Source organism: Dermacentor silvarum, chromosome 7 (assembly GCF_013339745.2).
Source record: "Dermacentor silvarum isolate Dsil-2018 chromosome 7, BIME_Dsil_1.4, whole genome shotgun sequence".
In the NCBI taxonomy this organism is placed as follows: Eukaryota; Metazoa; Arthropoda; class Arachnida; order Ixodida; family Ixodidae; genus Dermacentor; species Dermacentor silvarum.
The window spans coordinates 8,141,348-8,156,938 of NC_051160.1; the positions used below are offsets into that span (position 1 = coordinate 8,141,348).

Below are 15,591 nucleotides of genomic sequence, written 5' to 3' on the forward strand. Positions count from 1 at the left end.
TGCAACCTCGGAGGCCACAAGCCAGCCAAGCCAAGCGGCTTGGCTCCTAGATCACACAAGGGAGCACAGTGTTTTGTGCCACGTGCTGCTCGACCGCGACGAGCCAAGTGTAAAGTGGACGTAAAATACCATCACAATGCAACAGAAGGGCTGTTGCAACAGAATGCAATCTAAGGGCTGTTGCGTCAGGTGCTAAGAATTTGCATGCTGCACACACCAAAGATTATTTTGTTTTATTCAAATTTCATTGTATGCGTGTAGCGGTACTGCAGGCTACCCCCAAAGCCGTCTTCCAATTTCCACGTTTACAATTGGGCATATATTGCAGTAAATGACAATAATGGATGTAACAAAGTAATGTCGGCTCCTCCTTCAATTTCTTTATAACGAGGTTCAAGTGCACATGCATTTGTGGCTGACTTGAAGTTTTCAGGAAATATAGTGATATCTGCCGTGTGAGTGGGAAGGTGGTTCCAGCTGTGGGATGAATGAGTCCTTCCACTATAAGCGGCAAGATTCACAAGCGCCATGCCACCTACACGCAGCATGGCAAATCGGGTACGAGAAATGCCATCATACTCAGTGCAGGCCCAAATGAGCTGATGCCATAATTAATTCTCATGTTGTCCTTGTGTGCTGTATATTGGAATGTGCGTGTTGAATCTGCGACTATCGGTGACGTCCCGAGTGTGTTTTGCGTACCATTACTCACGTGTGTGAGTGCTTGTAACCCACAGAAATATTTTTGGAATACATGAGAACTAGCGGGACATGAGATTGCACTCTTTGCCTGATGCAGTTGATGGTTCTTGTTGCCTTCCCGGGTAAACAGTTTCATGTTTATTGTTTCACTCGCGCATGGGATTCAACTGCACTGTCATAAATATTCAATCCATATAGTCACTACCTTCTCGAAACCCATGAATTCAGCAATCACTGATGTGATAATGCTCTCTTGTGCATGGGATCACTTCTAGTTTCAAACTGGGCACTTTTGTTTCAGCATATAATAAGCAGCAGCTGATTATATGCAGATTATACCAGCTGATTATATGGCTATTTACAGAAGGAATCGTAAGCAAATTTAGGCTGTGAATAACGCTTGCGATGTCGTTCAGCATGGCAGGGTGCTTTCAAGGAAAGACACGTGCATAGAGCTGGGCGTACGGCATCCTCTTTTATCCTGGTGGGCTTTCCTAGCTTAGTAAGCCAAAACACTGTGGCCCGAAATATTATATTGAGCACTTATTCCCACATTTCGTAAGTTTGTGGCTGCATTTTGTAACAATCCATTTTACATCCCAACCTTCTTATGTGTCATGCTAGGTGTTCTATACAAGCGATAAGTGCAGCGCGTCAGTGGCGTAGCCAAGGGGGGGGTTGGGGGGGTTCAAACCCCCCCCGAAATTTTTTGCACCCCCCCCCCCCCCCTAACCCACCCTTTTCTCTCGTCGCTTCGCGCTGACATATTTCAAGAAACCGGTGCTACTTTCACACTTTCATTCCTGGGCGCTTCCGTTTGGGTTGGTAATTTACAGCGAATCATGTCTGCATACGGAAAAAAAAACTGTCACGGTGTTTGTCAAGGCCTTGACACTCTGTGAGGTTTTGGGCGCGAATGTGGCGGCCGCATTCTGCAACAAATGCAGCAACAAATGCGGCAGCCGCATTTTAGATGAAGGCGAAAATGCTCGAGGCCCGTTTACTTAGATTTAGGTGCACGTTAAAGTCCCCAGGTGGTCGAAATTTCCGGTATACATTTCCGCCGCTTCCCTTCAGGTGCCGGTTAGGCCGCGTTCGCGTAGGAACTTGGTCTCGAAGCTGTCGGAAGCGGCAAAATCTTGCAAAAATCCGCCCGCCTAGGCGGCAAAACAGGCAGAAAAACAAGCGGCGAGCCAAATTGGTCTCGGACCGATTTTTTCGCCATGGCGAAGCGGAAACGCGGCGGAAAGTCGTTCTGCTCGACCGGAAGCTACACTAGCATGTAAACTTCCGGTCGTAACATTGAACATGGCACCAAAAGTGTAGGCTGTAATGCTGATCGACGCGATCAAGAACCACCCCTTGCTCTACGACAAGAGTGGCACTCAAACGTACTAGAGAGTTTTAGAATAGGGGCCCCAAACGTTTTGGGGCCCCAAAGAAATAGCGTCGACACCACTGCGCATGCGCGAGACGCTAACTGCGTTTGGGTTTTGCGTTGGGCACGCTATTTCGCCGATTTAGCGGGAGCCCCAAAAGCAGCCCCAAAAGATTTGCGTCAACAAACATGGCGGCACCCATCGAAGCGGCGGCTCTCCGAGTACCAAACTCGGCTTGATTCTTGGTAACGCGTGAAGTTAGTAAGCTAGGAGAAGTGACTGCGGTTATCGCTTTCTCTCAACTAACGTGTGTAATGAAGATTGATTCATTAGACGCCGCTGATTTTGAATTCGATTGTCGATTTCATGGCTCGTAGGCCTAACGTGATGACGGGTGGGTCAGTGAATAACATACCGCTCGAAATAATGCGATAATGAGCGCCACCACGCCGACAAACGTACGCAGACTAGATGAATGTGGACGAAAGCGGCAGCGCGGCCGCGGTGGTTTTGGCTGGTGAAGGCACGTCAAGTTGGTTACACAAAATTAGGCGCAATAAATCGCTTGCTGCTAATAGATTAACACTTTAATTGCAATTAAACGCAAAACCACGAAAGTCAAAATTACTCTTCCGATCATAAAATGGTATAGTTTATTTTAATATTTATTATAGCTTTTCTTTGACACCGTAGTGGCGCTGCAAGCGCAAGACGGTATTCGCAAACGCAAAGCCCTATTCTAAAACTCATCGCTCTTGCATGCCCCAACGCTAACACCCGCAAAGCTCTTTGGGGCCCCAAACTTTTGGGGCCCCTATTCTAAAACTCGCTACTGTCAGCAATACTCGCGATAGTATTCAACGTCACGCGACAGGAGGTGCGGCAACGAAGCCTTGGCGTGACCCAACTTCTTACACTTTTGCAAAGCCAGGCGAACCCACCACTGCCGTTTCCGAGGTTTTCTTGTCTTCCGTTTATTCATTGTCCATTTCTAGAAAACAAGTAGGTAGAAGTATAAAAGCCATTTCTTCTTCCACTTCCATGGAAGACAATAGTTAGGCAGATTCCTCGTTGGCGCTCCATAATTCTCCTCGCACGTGCACGGTATGTTGCAGAAGTCGCGGGGTGCTTTTCTCGTCGCGACGATAGATTGGGAGTGTAGTTATCACGTAGGACGCGGAGGCTTCAGCGAGCCTCAACACAAGGGCCAGCCCGGGTTTTAGCTTTGGTGTTCCCGTTGCCGCTTTCGTGTCCTGGAGGCGCCGAAAATAATACGAAATGATGAAATGTTATTACAACTTGTAAATAAAAGCTATTAAAGAAATATAATCACGCCTATAGGCAGCAGCCTGTGACACAGCGCTACCGCGCCCGTGTGAGGAGAATTACAGAACGCCAATGAGGAACTTACCGAAGGTCGCAGATGACACGCGAGATTGCGCAAGATGATCACTTTTGATGACGGGTGGGTCAGTGAATGAACATACCGCTCGAAATAATGCGATAATGAGCGCCACCACGCCGACAAACGTACGCAGACTAGATGAATGTGGACGAAAGCGGCAGCGCGGCCGCGGTGGTAGCAAAACAAATGTGAACTTGGACATGCGCCGAAAAGATTTTCCGGCCGCTTTGGCCTCTTCACCCGCTTGCCGCTTCCCAAATGTGAACGTAGCCATAGTCTGCAGCGCAAAACGCCTCACGTTTGCGATTGCGCTCCTACGGAAGGCTGGTAGTTACTGTTGTGTTGCTGAATCCCAAACCAGCAATTACGAAAGGCTGGTAGTTGCTGTTGTGTTGTGGAATCCCAAACCAGCAATGTACACACGAAAGGGTTGATGCCAGCAGTGAAATTCCACCGACTCGCAACAGAATGCACGAAACAGACAGCCGACAAGCATGGATTACTGCTGTGCGCAGTACAGCGTAAGTAAACTCTTGTTGCAGGCGCTGACAGTTCTCGTCGGAGTTCACGCGTCCTGGGAAATTGATTATGTGCACTATGCACTGAACAAGACCGGAGTTCATTCCTGCATCACTAGTACACCAATCAGTCGAGATTCTGTGAGGTACAAGGCCACTTCCTGTTTGCACCGGCCTAAGTGAAGCAGAAATGACTCGCAAGCACTACTTAAAATGCGTACACATGCCATAACTATGCAGTGCGGTGAAATATTCTGTACAATTCTGAATCTGTTGACGTAAAGGCAAATGACGGCTGCACGCTCGCACATAGCGGAAGACACAGCGGCCCATGCACTTGCCGCAGGAAATACAAGGCGACGAAAGCTTCGTAAAAAAAAAAAGCATTACTCGTTTTTGCGCGTATTTAAGTTTTCTAGCGCAAAGACGCAGCGAACAAGCTATTGCTATGGGAGTAGGTATAGCCTGGTAACACGTGCATTTTCACAAGTATAGCCGTCCTTGACGTGTGAAACGCACTTCGCCCCGACGAGGACGACGCCATCTACGCTTAACAGAGATTAGCAATTAATGATGTCTTCTCCGATCGGGCGGGTCGTCTCAATGATGCGTTTTCGAAGACTGGTCCATTCAGTGGCGCGATGAGAGACGGTTGCTCCAAACGCCCACTGTACCTGTCGTACTTACTGTATTTTACGGAGCTTACATTACTTTTTACTTAATTTCGTCACAAGCACACAGTGCCACACACACACGCAAGGCGGGGGGGGGGGGGGGGGTCCCATGTCTTTGATATACATGCATAGAGTGTGCTTAAACTACCGATACTTATTATCGATCACGTCACGTAGTGGAAAGCAGACGCCTGCCCCCCCCGGTCGGGCCGATGAACCCCCCCCCCCCCCGACAAAAATTTCTGGCTACGCCCCTGCAGCGCGTCATCGTAAAAAATAGCAAGCTGCACACATAGCCGGGCACTAGCTGGAGCGCTTGTCTGGGAAAAGCATGCAGTTTGCTTGTACGCAGACATCACTAATTACATAGGAAACATGTTCCCTCTCGTAGAGTGTGTTTCCGTTGTGTACACTGCCACAACAGAAATAATTTTCTTTGTAGCGCACGAACAGAAAATTGCAGCCCCGTACGTCTGCTGTCCTTGGTGTGCAGCCTTCTCCCGTCCACGATTCTGAAACCCACCTCTAGGAGGCTTTCAGTAGCGGCCCAACAGGTGTGGTGGCATAATTAATTCATATCATATCACCGACTTCAGTGGTAAAAAAGTAATGGTATTTAAGGTAAACAATTCTTACATAACAAGGCCACTGAGGTTGCTGGAAGTAAAACAGGATAGCTTGCCAGATTGCAAGAGCCTTTCCTATTAAACACCCCCAACAATGAAAAATGCCATAGTAAAAGAACCCGAGTGAAATTTGGTCGTCGACTGAAGTGATTGCACAAACATTTTTAAATTTTGCTTCGATCAACACGTGGCTTCTACAGCTGGAGCTGAAACTTCAACGTAACATGACGACAGTTATTGTGGTCGGCCCGTACCATTTGTTGCCGTGGTCCTCCTCCAGCTTCCGACAGCAGGTCCCTAAAAAAAGGGCAACGAGCTGAAAGCAAGGCCCGATGGGCAGGAAACGCAGTGCCCCGGTAAGCGAGCGTCACGTCAGCACACAGCCGGGACTCCAACAGGCGCCCGAGGTCAGCCCGACAGGACCGTGCAGGGGGTCTGGCAGCATCCGCTTGTGCGGTCAGCTCTCGCAGGGCAGCGGTGGCTTCGTACTCGTGCACTAGTGCTGCCACCTGCAGTGCAACAATGTCACCTGTACAACAGAACACAAACATATTGCGATGGGACCTACCCTAAGTATTAAGAAAATGGCATCACCAGATGGATTCCAGCGAAAGGTGCTTCTGTTCGGGGCTCACCTCTCGCACAGTCCAGCCGGCTGAGTTGAGGAAGTCGTTGAAGACTTGCGCGTGGTCAAAGCCTTTGCTGGCTCTCCACCGGCGGCGTGCCAGACGCTTCCGCAGCGTCAGCAGCGGTGCCACTCCCCTCTTCTTCCGCCCCATCTCGGGAGGGACCTGTAGAGTGAATGTCGTCGCACGAGCACATACACAACTAAATCTCGCAACTATGTACTAACAGTTGATGAAGCCTGCTGCTGCTGGCTAATTAACCAGCATGAACGAGTTTTTCGATGATAACCAGTGCAGATAAACAAAGACTGCCAGAAGCAACATACACCACAAGGCACTGGCTGACAACTGGGGGGTTTTACTGCGAACAAAGCAATAAATAGTGTTAACAACCTCCATGTGAAAGCATGAGCTCACTGTTGCATAATGAATAACAGAAAAATTGGACCTGCACCAAATTTTGCTTCAGAGATAGCATATGTGGGCATTCCCTCATCATCCATGACATGTCAAAATTGGAAAAATTCATCTAAGAATTCAACTTCCTTTCCCATCAGTGACTGTGACTGCTCATCATCACTATCAGCCTGACTGCGAGCTTGCACAAGCTTATTTTATCAAAAAAGCAAAACTAGAGGTGTTCAAGTAGTCAAACTTTTGATCAAATAAATGATTGAATATTTTCCATTTAGAAGTAAATATGAAGGTAGTGCAGAATCCGTGTAGCAAAAAAAAAAGAAAAAAGATAAAGTCTTGTTTACATTGTTCGATACAGGTATCATTCCAACCTGGAACTAAATTAGTCTACTAAGGAGCCTGTAAATGAGAAACAAATGAAAGGTGATTGTATCTGGAGGGCCATGGCAGTAATGAAACACGAGAAAAGCAAACGTCGAGACGTTAAAGGAGCACTGCACATACTTTAAGATGATGCAAACATGGCCAAAATAATAAACTGCTTTGCCTAAGTCAAGAAACATTTATAGGCTGCTTCAAGGTAAGGCATTCTTATTGAATGATTGGAAATAATGGAGCAGAAATTGGACACCCCATATGTTTGCTCATCAGAAGTCGGCTACTCCATCTGTTTGCTTAGGTGAAGTCAGCTACTACATATGTTCGCTCAGAAGTAGTGGGCTACTCATAAGTTCACTCAGCAGTACCGTAAAATTCCAAGCAAGCACCCCCCCCCCCCCCCCCTCAAGCAAGTCGAAATTACCGGCAAAGTTAGGGGGGGCGCTATCCCAAAACAGCACCGAAATTCAAGATGGCAACAACAAAACTTTCCCACAAAAAAAAAAAAGAAGCGCAGTGGGAATGGCATTAATATTTTATTGAACATGAACTTAATTAAGCCAAACATTTCTTAGTGGTGTTGACTTAGTGGAATGACTATGCGTTCTCTATGGTTGTGACTGTATTCACGGTTTTTAATTGCTTTTTGAGGAGTATTCAATATCAACTAAAGGCACTAACCTCTCCTTTAAGGTGGTACTGTTAAAAAACAGGCTGGACGAAATAAGCCAACCTCAACTGCATCTGTAAACCCAGTTCCTGCCAAGCAAAGTGAGTGGGTGCACAACTGCAGCAGCTAATTTTGACCCAATAGAAGTCAACTACCCCTATATCTCGTCATTGTAACCATGCCTGGAAGGTTCGTGAAGTACAGTGCCACATCAATATGTCTACATACTCGTCCTTCCCACATGTCATTTTTACACGAAACAATCTGCCTAAAACAGTTACTGACTGCAATTTTGGGGGCATGCTATGACATTGCTTCCCGAGTACATCTTCGCTGTTCCCTTTCCTTATCCTTTAGGCTTCCTTTCTTTTGTGGTCAATTCCAATACAGTTAAACCTGGATATAAAGAAATTGACAAATTTCCGAAAAACTTCGTTATCAAGAGGATTTCGTTATATGCAGGTTCGGCACAAAAATTCTAAAAAGAAACGCTTACCATATTTACTCGATTCTAACGCGCCCTCGATTGTAACGCGCATCCGTTTTCCATGACCAAAAGAGAGGGGAAAAAAATCCTTTACAGTACCGTGCACCTCATGCTTTCATACAAAAATAAAACTATCGCTCAAGATTTACTCCCAATACACTAAAGTGGTGATGAACAAAAAAGTCCCAGTTTCACCAAGAAGGCGAAGCATCGATTGTGACAGCAAATTAGCAGACAGCTATACGAAGTAAGGATAGTTGTTTTATCGGCCGTATAAACTTGTAAACATTTGCTGTTTAACTAAATTGGTAGACTAATGCCTAAGCACACGTACTACAGCACATGGTCGAAGCTACGGGAGCTACGCTCGAAGTGTGTAGTAGGCGGCCATATTGAAATGCCGATGGCGATATGGTAGCGCAAATTTAGGGTCGCACTCGATTCTAACGCGCAGGCAATTTTTGGACCCTTTTATCGGGAGGGGGAAAGGTCACGCCCGCAGCGGCAAGATCGCCAGGTCGAGGGATGTAGGCCCGCCTCGTGCACGCTCGCACGCACGCACACGTGCGCTCGCTCTCGCCTCGCAGTCGCCATCAATTCGAGTGCCGGTTCTGCTCGCGCAAAAATGACAAAATTTGGGGCAAAATCTCTAGGTTGTCAGCAGGAAATATTCATTATTTCGAGGGGGTCTCCCGCTGCCACTTCGTTACGTAGAGGTCTCAAATACATGTGTTTCTATGGAGTAACAGCAGGGAATAGAAAAACATTGTTATATACAGGAATTTGTTATATGGAGGTTCATTATAAGCAGGTTTAACTGTATGTACCTGCAATAAATGCCTTGTTGGCGCAGCAAGAAATTGTGAATAAATAAAAAAACTTTGAGGCCGCTTACGCTTCTCCTTTAAGAGTGGAACGCGATAGCATCCAAACACCCCTGACTGCTTCTCACGCTTCCCAGCAACTGCAGCTTATGTAACCGTAATGTTTACCGGGAAACGCTGGTGGCAAACGCTATGAACGAAGGCGAGCTCTCTGTTAGAAACTCTTGCATGGGCCGATCCCGAAGCTAGTGCACAACCCCATCGTTTTCAGATTTCTGTTACTGTTATGCCTGAGAAGATTTAACATCAAAGGCATGTGCTGTCGGTGTTTTTATTCATGACATTTGTTTGTGGGTTGTCATTCTCAAAATTCCGAGGAATAACTTTGTCAAGACAAGGTATCAGCAACTTTAGTGATAGAATAGTGTGGCAATATAGCCCGCATATACCATAGCAAGGCGTGGCATATACGTAAACTTTCGCTCACAGACGCCGACGCCGGATTTTCTGCGACACGGGGCCCTTAAAGGGCAGCTGAAGCACTTAAAAAAAAAGTGATCTTTCAACAAATTATTATAGTTTTTCACCCCTGAATACGAAAATCATAGTTTAACAGGCTTGAAGTCACTGCTAGTAGCTTTAATTTAGCAAAAACAAGCCGCAGTGTCTGCGAGAGACGCCACGGGTCGTTTAACGGGCTCTGATGGCAAAGACGATTGTGACGTCATCTTACGTATCAGCAAGGAGTGTGATTCAAATAGAACGCCCTGTATTGACGTCATCGGTCTTTCACCGCTACGCCCGGCGCGCGATGGAGGCGGGGCTTAAACGAAAATTTAAACTGCGATTGCGGCGCTGCTACACGCATAATCGAGATAACTGCAGGAGTTGAATTATACTGTGTCAGCCTTACAAACCCCCGTAAATCTTCCAATTATAAAACCTCTTCAGTTAACGCTGTCACGTTAATACATAAAACTGCCTATGTAAACCTAGTTCCTGCTGGATGCATACCTGGGGAGGGTCTGGAGACGACGCGCCCACCCCCATGACGTCCCCCGTGTGCCCTACAGTGGCGGCCAGGGGCTCGCATGGGGGCATCCGGGGGGCTGTCTCTCTGTCGTAGCAACGCCCATCACCTTCCTTGCCCGTCTGGGGGGGCCACAGGAGCAACAACCATGCCCCACTGCAAACAGCACAGGTGTACACATGCTCACATAATCGCCACACAGGTGCAAAAAAATCTCTTTTTATTAAATTGTAGAGTCCCCAAATTAATCTAGAAATACATGCTCTAGTGATGAAAACATTTACATGTTATTCTCCCATCAGGGGTTTGAACAGCTTGTTGTTAGGAGAGCCATATTACCAATGTTATTTACCTCTCTGTCTAGTTTTCTGCTTTGGCAATCTTGTTTTGATCCTTTAATCTACAGGGAATGTTTTGCTACTATTCTCAATTTGTTTATGTTACTTTTTCCATGTGCATGCATACTGTGTACTGAATTATTTTGTTGAGATATAGTTATGTACATTTTTTACTTTTTATTACTATGCTGCAACACTTTACTAACAGGCTGGGCCTTCATTATAACAAAACACCCTTTAGGCCAACTTCCTTGGTTTGCAGTGTGTCCTATCAAACAAATTAGGTTATTACTATTTATAATAATAATTACTAAAGCAACTTGTGGGCTATGAGAGACGTAGCGAGGGGCGCCAAATTAATTTTGACCTCCACCTTTCTTCAACCTAAGTACACGAGCATTTTTGCATCATCAGAATACGGCCACCGAGATTGGGAATTGAATCTCTTGCTCAAACAGAAACATGAAAATAGTGTGAGAGGCAGGACGAGCTCTTCAATCATACTAGTGGCAAGACCATGATGGGGACTGCTGAATGTCGTGTCACCTACAGACAACAAATTAACCACAGGTCAGCATTACGATAAGGAAAGCAGATGTGGAAACAATTTACAATTTTATTTATTATTTCAGTTACCCTCACGGCCCAGGGGGCATTAAACAGAAGAGTGGGTACAGTTTGTGCAAGCAAAAAAAAAAAAAAAATCTAATACAGACCACATAAACACAAAAGTAAATTAGTAACATAGTTTGATTAGGAGTATATGCGTTGTACAACACTTCCCCTACATCTACAGTGTTAGCTAATGCATCATCAAAATGTTCATTGTTACTGATGATTACAATATCATCGCTCAAGGTAGGAATGACTGAAAGAATGACCTAGTAATAATGTCGTCAATGCCTAAATTACAAACATGATTAACGTGTGGCGAAATGTACCACGGAAGAATGAGATCGCTGCATTGTGCTGGATGGTGAAACAACTTATGAAACATGGCTAAATGCAATTTTCACACAAAATGATAGGTTAGGTATCCTGAGGCTTGCTTTCACTGTAACACGAATAATTTGAAAGAACGAAATGCAACCGACACTTTTCAAAATGAAGTTTCCTTTGCCTCCTCCCCCCGCCCACCACTTTTTGGGTGCACAGCTGCCTGGCTGAGTAAAATGGGTTGATCCTCGGGACAGCGTTATCTAAGCTGAGCTAAACCTGATGCGAGCGCACAATTGTGTGTCCAGAAGGGTGGATGTTTGGGCTATTTAGTGCATCAATAAAAGGTTAAACTAATGTGAAACACGTGACGTGTTTCCCTCCTGTGCATTTCATGCTAGTTTAACCTTTTAACAATGTGTGTCCTCACAAGGCTTTTAATGTGTTTGTAATGAGGGCCGAGCCTAGAATCGGTGCAGCCCCCCCCCCCCCCCCCCGTCACAGCCACTAACCAATCAGCACTAACCAATTTCAGCAGGTCTACCGGGAAGACATCACTTGACCACAGGTTGAATAAATAAGCGGATACTCACTCACCGATATTTTTCACCCGCACTCCTACTTTTACTGATCAACACTTGTTCATAGTGGCTTTCATTCACCGGCACCCACTCACATAACTCACACTCGACCAAAGTTCCTCCATTCACTATCACCAATTTTTGTTCATATTAACTAGCACTTACGCTTGCTGATACTCACATTTACTCAAAAGAAGGCTGTAAAAGAAAGGAAATCAAATATGTTTAACAACAGAATACAGACCCCCAGATTTGGTATCACATATATTTTCTAAAGGTCTAGAAAAAGTAATACACACTCGCATGATTAAATTTTGTGAAACCCACAACGTAATGATCGAAGCACAGTTTGGTTTTACAAAAAAACAAATCCGACGTTATAAACAAATAACACCTGGTGTCCTGCATGGCAGTATTCTTGGTCCTCCCCTGTATAAAGTATATATAAATGGTGTGCATTCTTTGAGTCACGTGAGTTGGGATAATCAGGGTTCGTACAGGTTTCCAAGGCAAAAATTCAAGGATATTCAATGACTTTCCAGGACCTGTTACAGGTTTTTCAAGGACGCAAAGCGGCATCCAAAGTAGTATTTTTTTTTTACTCTAACATTTACAAAAATTACTAGTTCTAATGCACTTTTAATAAATAAATGTATATCATAATTATGATAAAAATGTCTAGTTTTGATAACTTCTCAAGATCACAATACAAAATGAACGCTTACAACAGTGGTTGAGATTTCTCCGGTGTAGGCTGGGTAAAGTTCACCAAACATATCCAAAACATTCAGTATAGTGTTATTGCCCTAATATAAAAAAAAAATGTATATCAAAATGATGTTAATTTCTATCCTTGATCACTTTGCAAATTCACAATACCGAAAAAAAAGGTAACAAAACACAATGAACGCTCCCAACAGTTACTCTGACTTCTCCAGTGTTAACTGGGCAAGTTTACCGAACATTTCCAACATGCAGTGTAGTCTTGCTACACATCCATTGTATTATAACAAATAGATGCCAGCAACGAAGCGCGGCACTTGTCTCTCGCTCCGTTCACGGTTTCACACGGTGAAGCCTTTCTGTGCAGGTCTGCAAAACCATGTGCGCTCGCGTATTGTTTCTGAAATGGGGAGTTTGTCAGATCGACACCGATCTACCACAGAAAGGAGGTCCCAATGTCGATATCAGAGTGCATTGCTCACGAAATTCAAGCATTTTCCAGGAAGGGCAAAAAAATTCCAGGACTTTCAAGGACCTGTACGCACCCTGGATAAACATGCAAATGCAGTTATAACTAAGCTCTTTCGTGCAACAGGAGTACTAGGCCGACATGGACACTTCCTCCCAACTAAAGTCAAGATTTCATTGTATAATTTGATGTTTTTGTCACACCTGAATTATTGCCAGCTTGTATGGGTACCACTGCTACAAACTTGCACAAAATTTTCATGTTACAGAAAAACGTATTGCACATAGTATCTAATAAAAGTATTTTCACACACACACACACAGATGGGTTGCTCGCTCGCAAGATGCAATTCTAGTAACATTAACATTTACCGCATTAGGTTTATTGATGTAGTTGCAGGAGAGAAATAAGAGCTAATGTCAATAACCTGCACATTCTGGTGCATCTTCATACCAATATACCCATGTATGATAGCCAACACTCAGAGCTTTGGCACACTTCGAAATGCCGAACTAACAGTGGAAGATTAGGTAACACAATACCACATCTGTTAAAAAAAAATCTAATAACATGGATGTCGATGTACTGACATTTCTTGCAAAAATCTAATTCATATCGTTTCTCATGTGCCTTAGCCATGTGTTTATTTCATTCTATAAAATGAGTTTGCTTACAGTTATTCAGTATCGTACCAACTATTTCTCGAGTGGAGGGGCAAACCACATACCATTTGACCTCTCTCTCTGTCTGTTTGTCTGTCTCTGTGTGTGTGTGTGCGTGCATGCATGTGTGTGTGTGTGTCATAGTTGACTTCTTATGATATGACGAATAAAATTCGGGCCCCTCGGTTTCGCTTCTTCTCGTTCACACACACACACATACATGAACGAGAAGAAAGGAAACTGAGAGGCCCGATTTATTAATCATAAGAAGCCAACAATGATACCAAGGACAGCAATATATATATATGGCGAATTACTATTGGAAAGAGCATGGAAATGCATCTGTCAGTTATTTTTATATTTAACAGACAAAGACCTATTTCTTCATCACACATGGTGAACCATGGGAGCAGGGTTGCCAGTTCCGCTTATAATAAGCCCAGATTGGGGCTTCTTTTTTCACGAAGTTGCTTCTAGATTTTTACAGTCACTAGTCGAGTTTTTTTTGGGCTCATTCGCGTTTTTCCAGCAAATATTGTTATTTTAGTGCCCATCACGCGCATTTGTCATTAAATATAAGCAAAAGCCGCAGAAGTCACACAATACGAAACTGTCCCTGTCCATTCATCAATGTTTTGACCATAGCGTTTCTCACTATAGCACCTAGAGGGTAAACTGGCACCACCGTCTATGCGAGTTTCTTAAAGGGCGCCGTGCCCTCATGGGAATGACGGGATATGTGTCTGCGAGGCTTGTGTTGGCTGGTGTTGAACGAGGCTTCATCTAAAACGTGGGTATGGCTACACAAATAATGCGTTCTTAAAGTAAAATCTACATAAAAGGCTTTCATGCACCCATATCATATCTTGTTAAACTGTTGGTGTTTCGCCCCTATTTGTATGGTCACACTTTCGACGTCATCACTGACCACCACGCCCTTTGTTGGCTGTCCACCCTCAAGGACCCATCTGGCCGACTTGCTCGCTGGGCCCTTAAGCTACAGGAGTACGACATCCGCGTTCTTTACCGTTCTGGCCGCAAACACACGGACGCTGACGCCCTTTCTCGCTCACCGGTCGCAGCTGACAACGCTTGCCTATCCGCCCTTGAGCCCGCACTTGCATCACATGCACTGCACAACATGCCGTCGGAGCGGCGCAAGGATCCCTGGATCAGTGCTCTCATCACCATCCTTTCTGATCCATCCACCTCTTCACCATCTCGCGCTCTTCGCCGCCAGGCTACCCACTTCTGCATTCGCGATGGCCTTCTTTATCAACGTAATTACCTTTCTGACGGACGCAAGTGGCTTCTTGTGATACCCCGACATCTCCGTGGCCTTATCTGCGACGCTTTCCACGCCGACCCACAGTGCGCGCATGCCGGCCTTTTCAAGACTTACGCTCGACTACGCCTCCGATTTTATTGGCGCGGCATGTATAACTACGTGCGAAAGTTCGTTCGCTCCTGTACTCAGTGCCAACGCCGAAAATTACCTCCCGGACAAGTCTACCCGTCACAACCCCTTCCCTGCCCTAGTCGTCCCTTTGATCGTGTTGGTATTGACCATATACGGACCGCTACCATGCACTCCAGCAGGGAACCGCTGGATTATTGTTGCCGTGGATCACTTGACCCGTTATGCTGAAACCGCCGCTCTGCCGACTGCCACCGCCCGCAACGTTGCATCGTTTCTGTTACACTATTTCGTTCTGCACCACGGTGCCCCTCGCGAACTTCTGAGCGATAGAGGCCGAGCCTTTCTTGCCGATGCTTTGAAGGCACTACTCGACGAATGCCGAATCATTCACCGCACAAGTACAGCGTACCATCCGCAAACTAACGGCATGACAGAACGCTTCAACCGTACTCTTGGTGATATGCTATCAATGTACGTCGCCTATGATCATTCAAATTGGGACCAAGTTCTCCCTTTCGTCACGTATGCGTACAATACTGCGGCCCAAGCAACTACTGGATTTTCCCCGTACTTTCTCCTATATGGCCGAGAACCATCTAATACGTTCGATACAATTCTTTCATATCAACCTGATGCATCCGAAAGTACTCCGCTGTCTGAAGCTGCTCGACATGCTGAGGAATGCCGCCAGCTTGCCCGCTCTTTTTCCACCGAGGACCAGTGGCA

General features: G+C 45.5%; 1 protein-coding gene across 1 annotated transcript in view; it reads right to left on the bottom strand.

Annotated features, from left to right (window-relative positions):
- LOC119457496 (BTB/POZ domain-containing protein 7-like) overlaps window positions 1-14,311 on the bottom strand; it is an 83,364-nt gene extending 69,053 nt beyond the window's left edge. Inside the window, 3 exon segments of the mRNA XM_037719082.2 lie at window positions 5,559-5,813; window positions 5,940-6,095; window positions 9,721-14,311. Coding sequence (XP_037575010.1) covers window positions 5,559-5,813; window positions 5,940-6,095; window positions 9,721-9,807 — 498 coding nt within the window. The 5' untranslated portion in view covers window positions 9,808-14,311.
- Window positions 14,312-15,591: the final 1,280 nt, after the last annotated feature.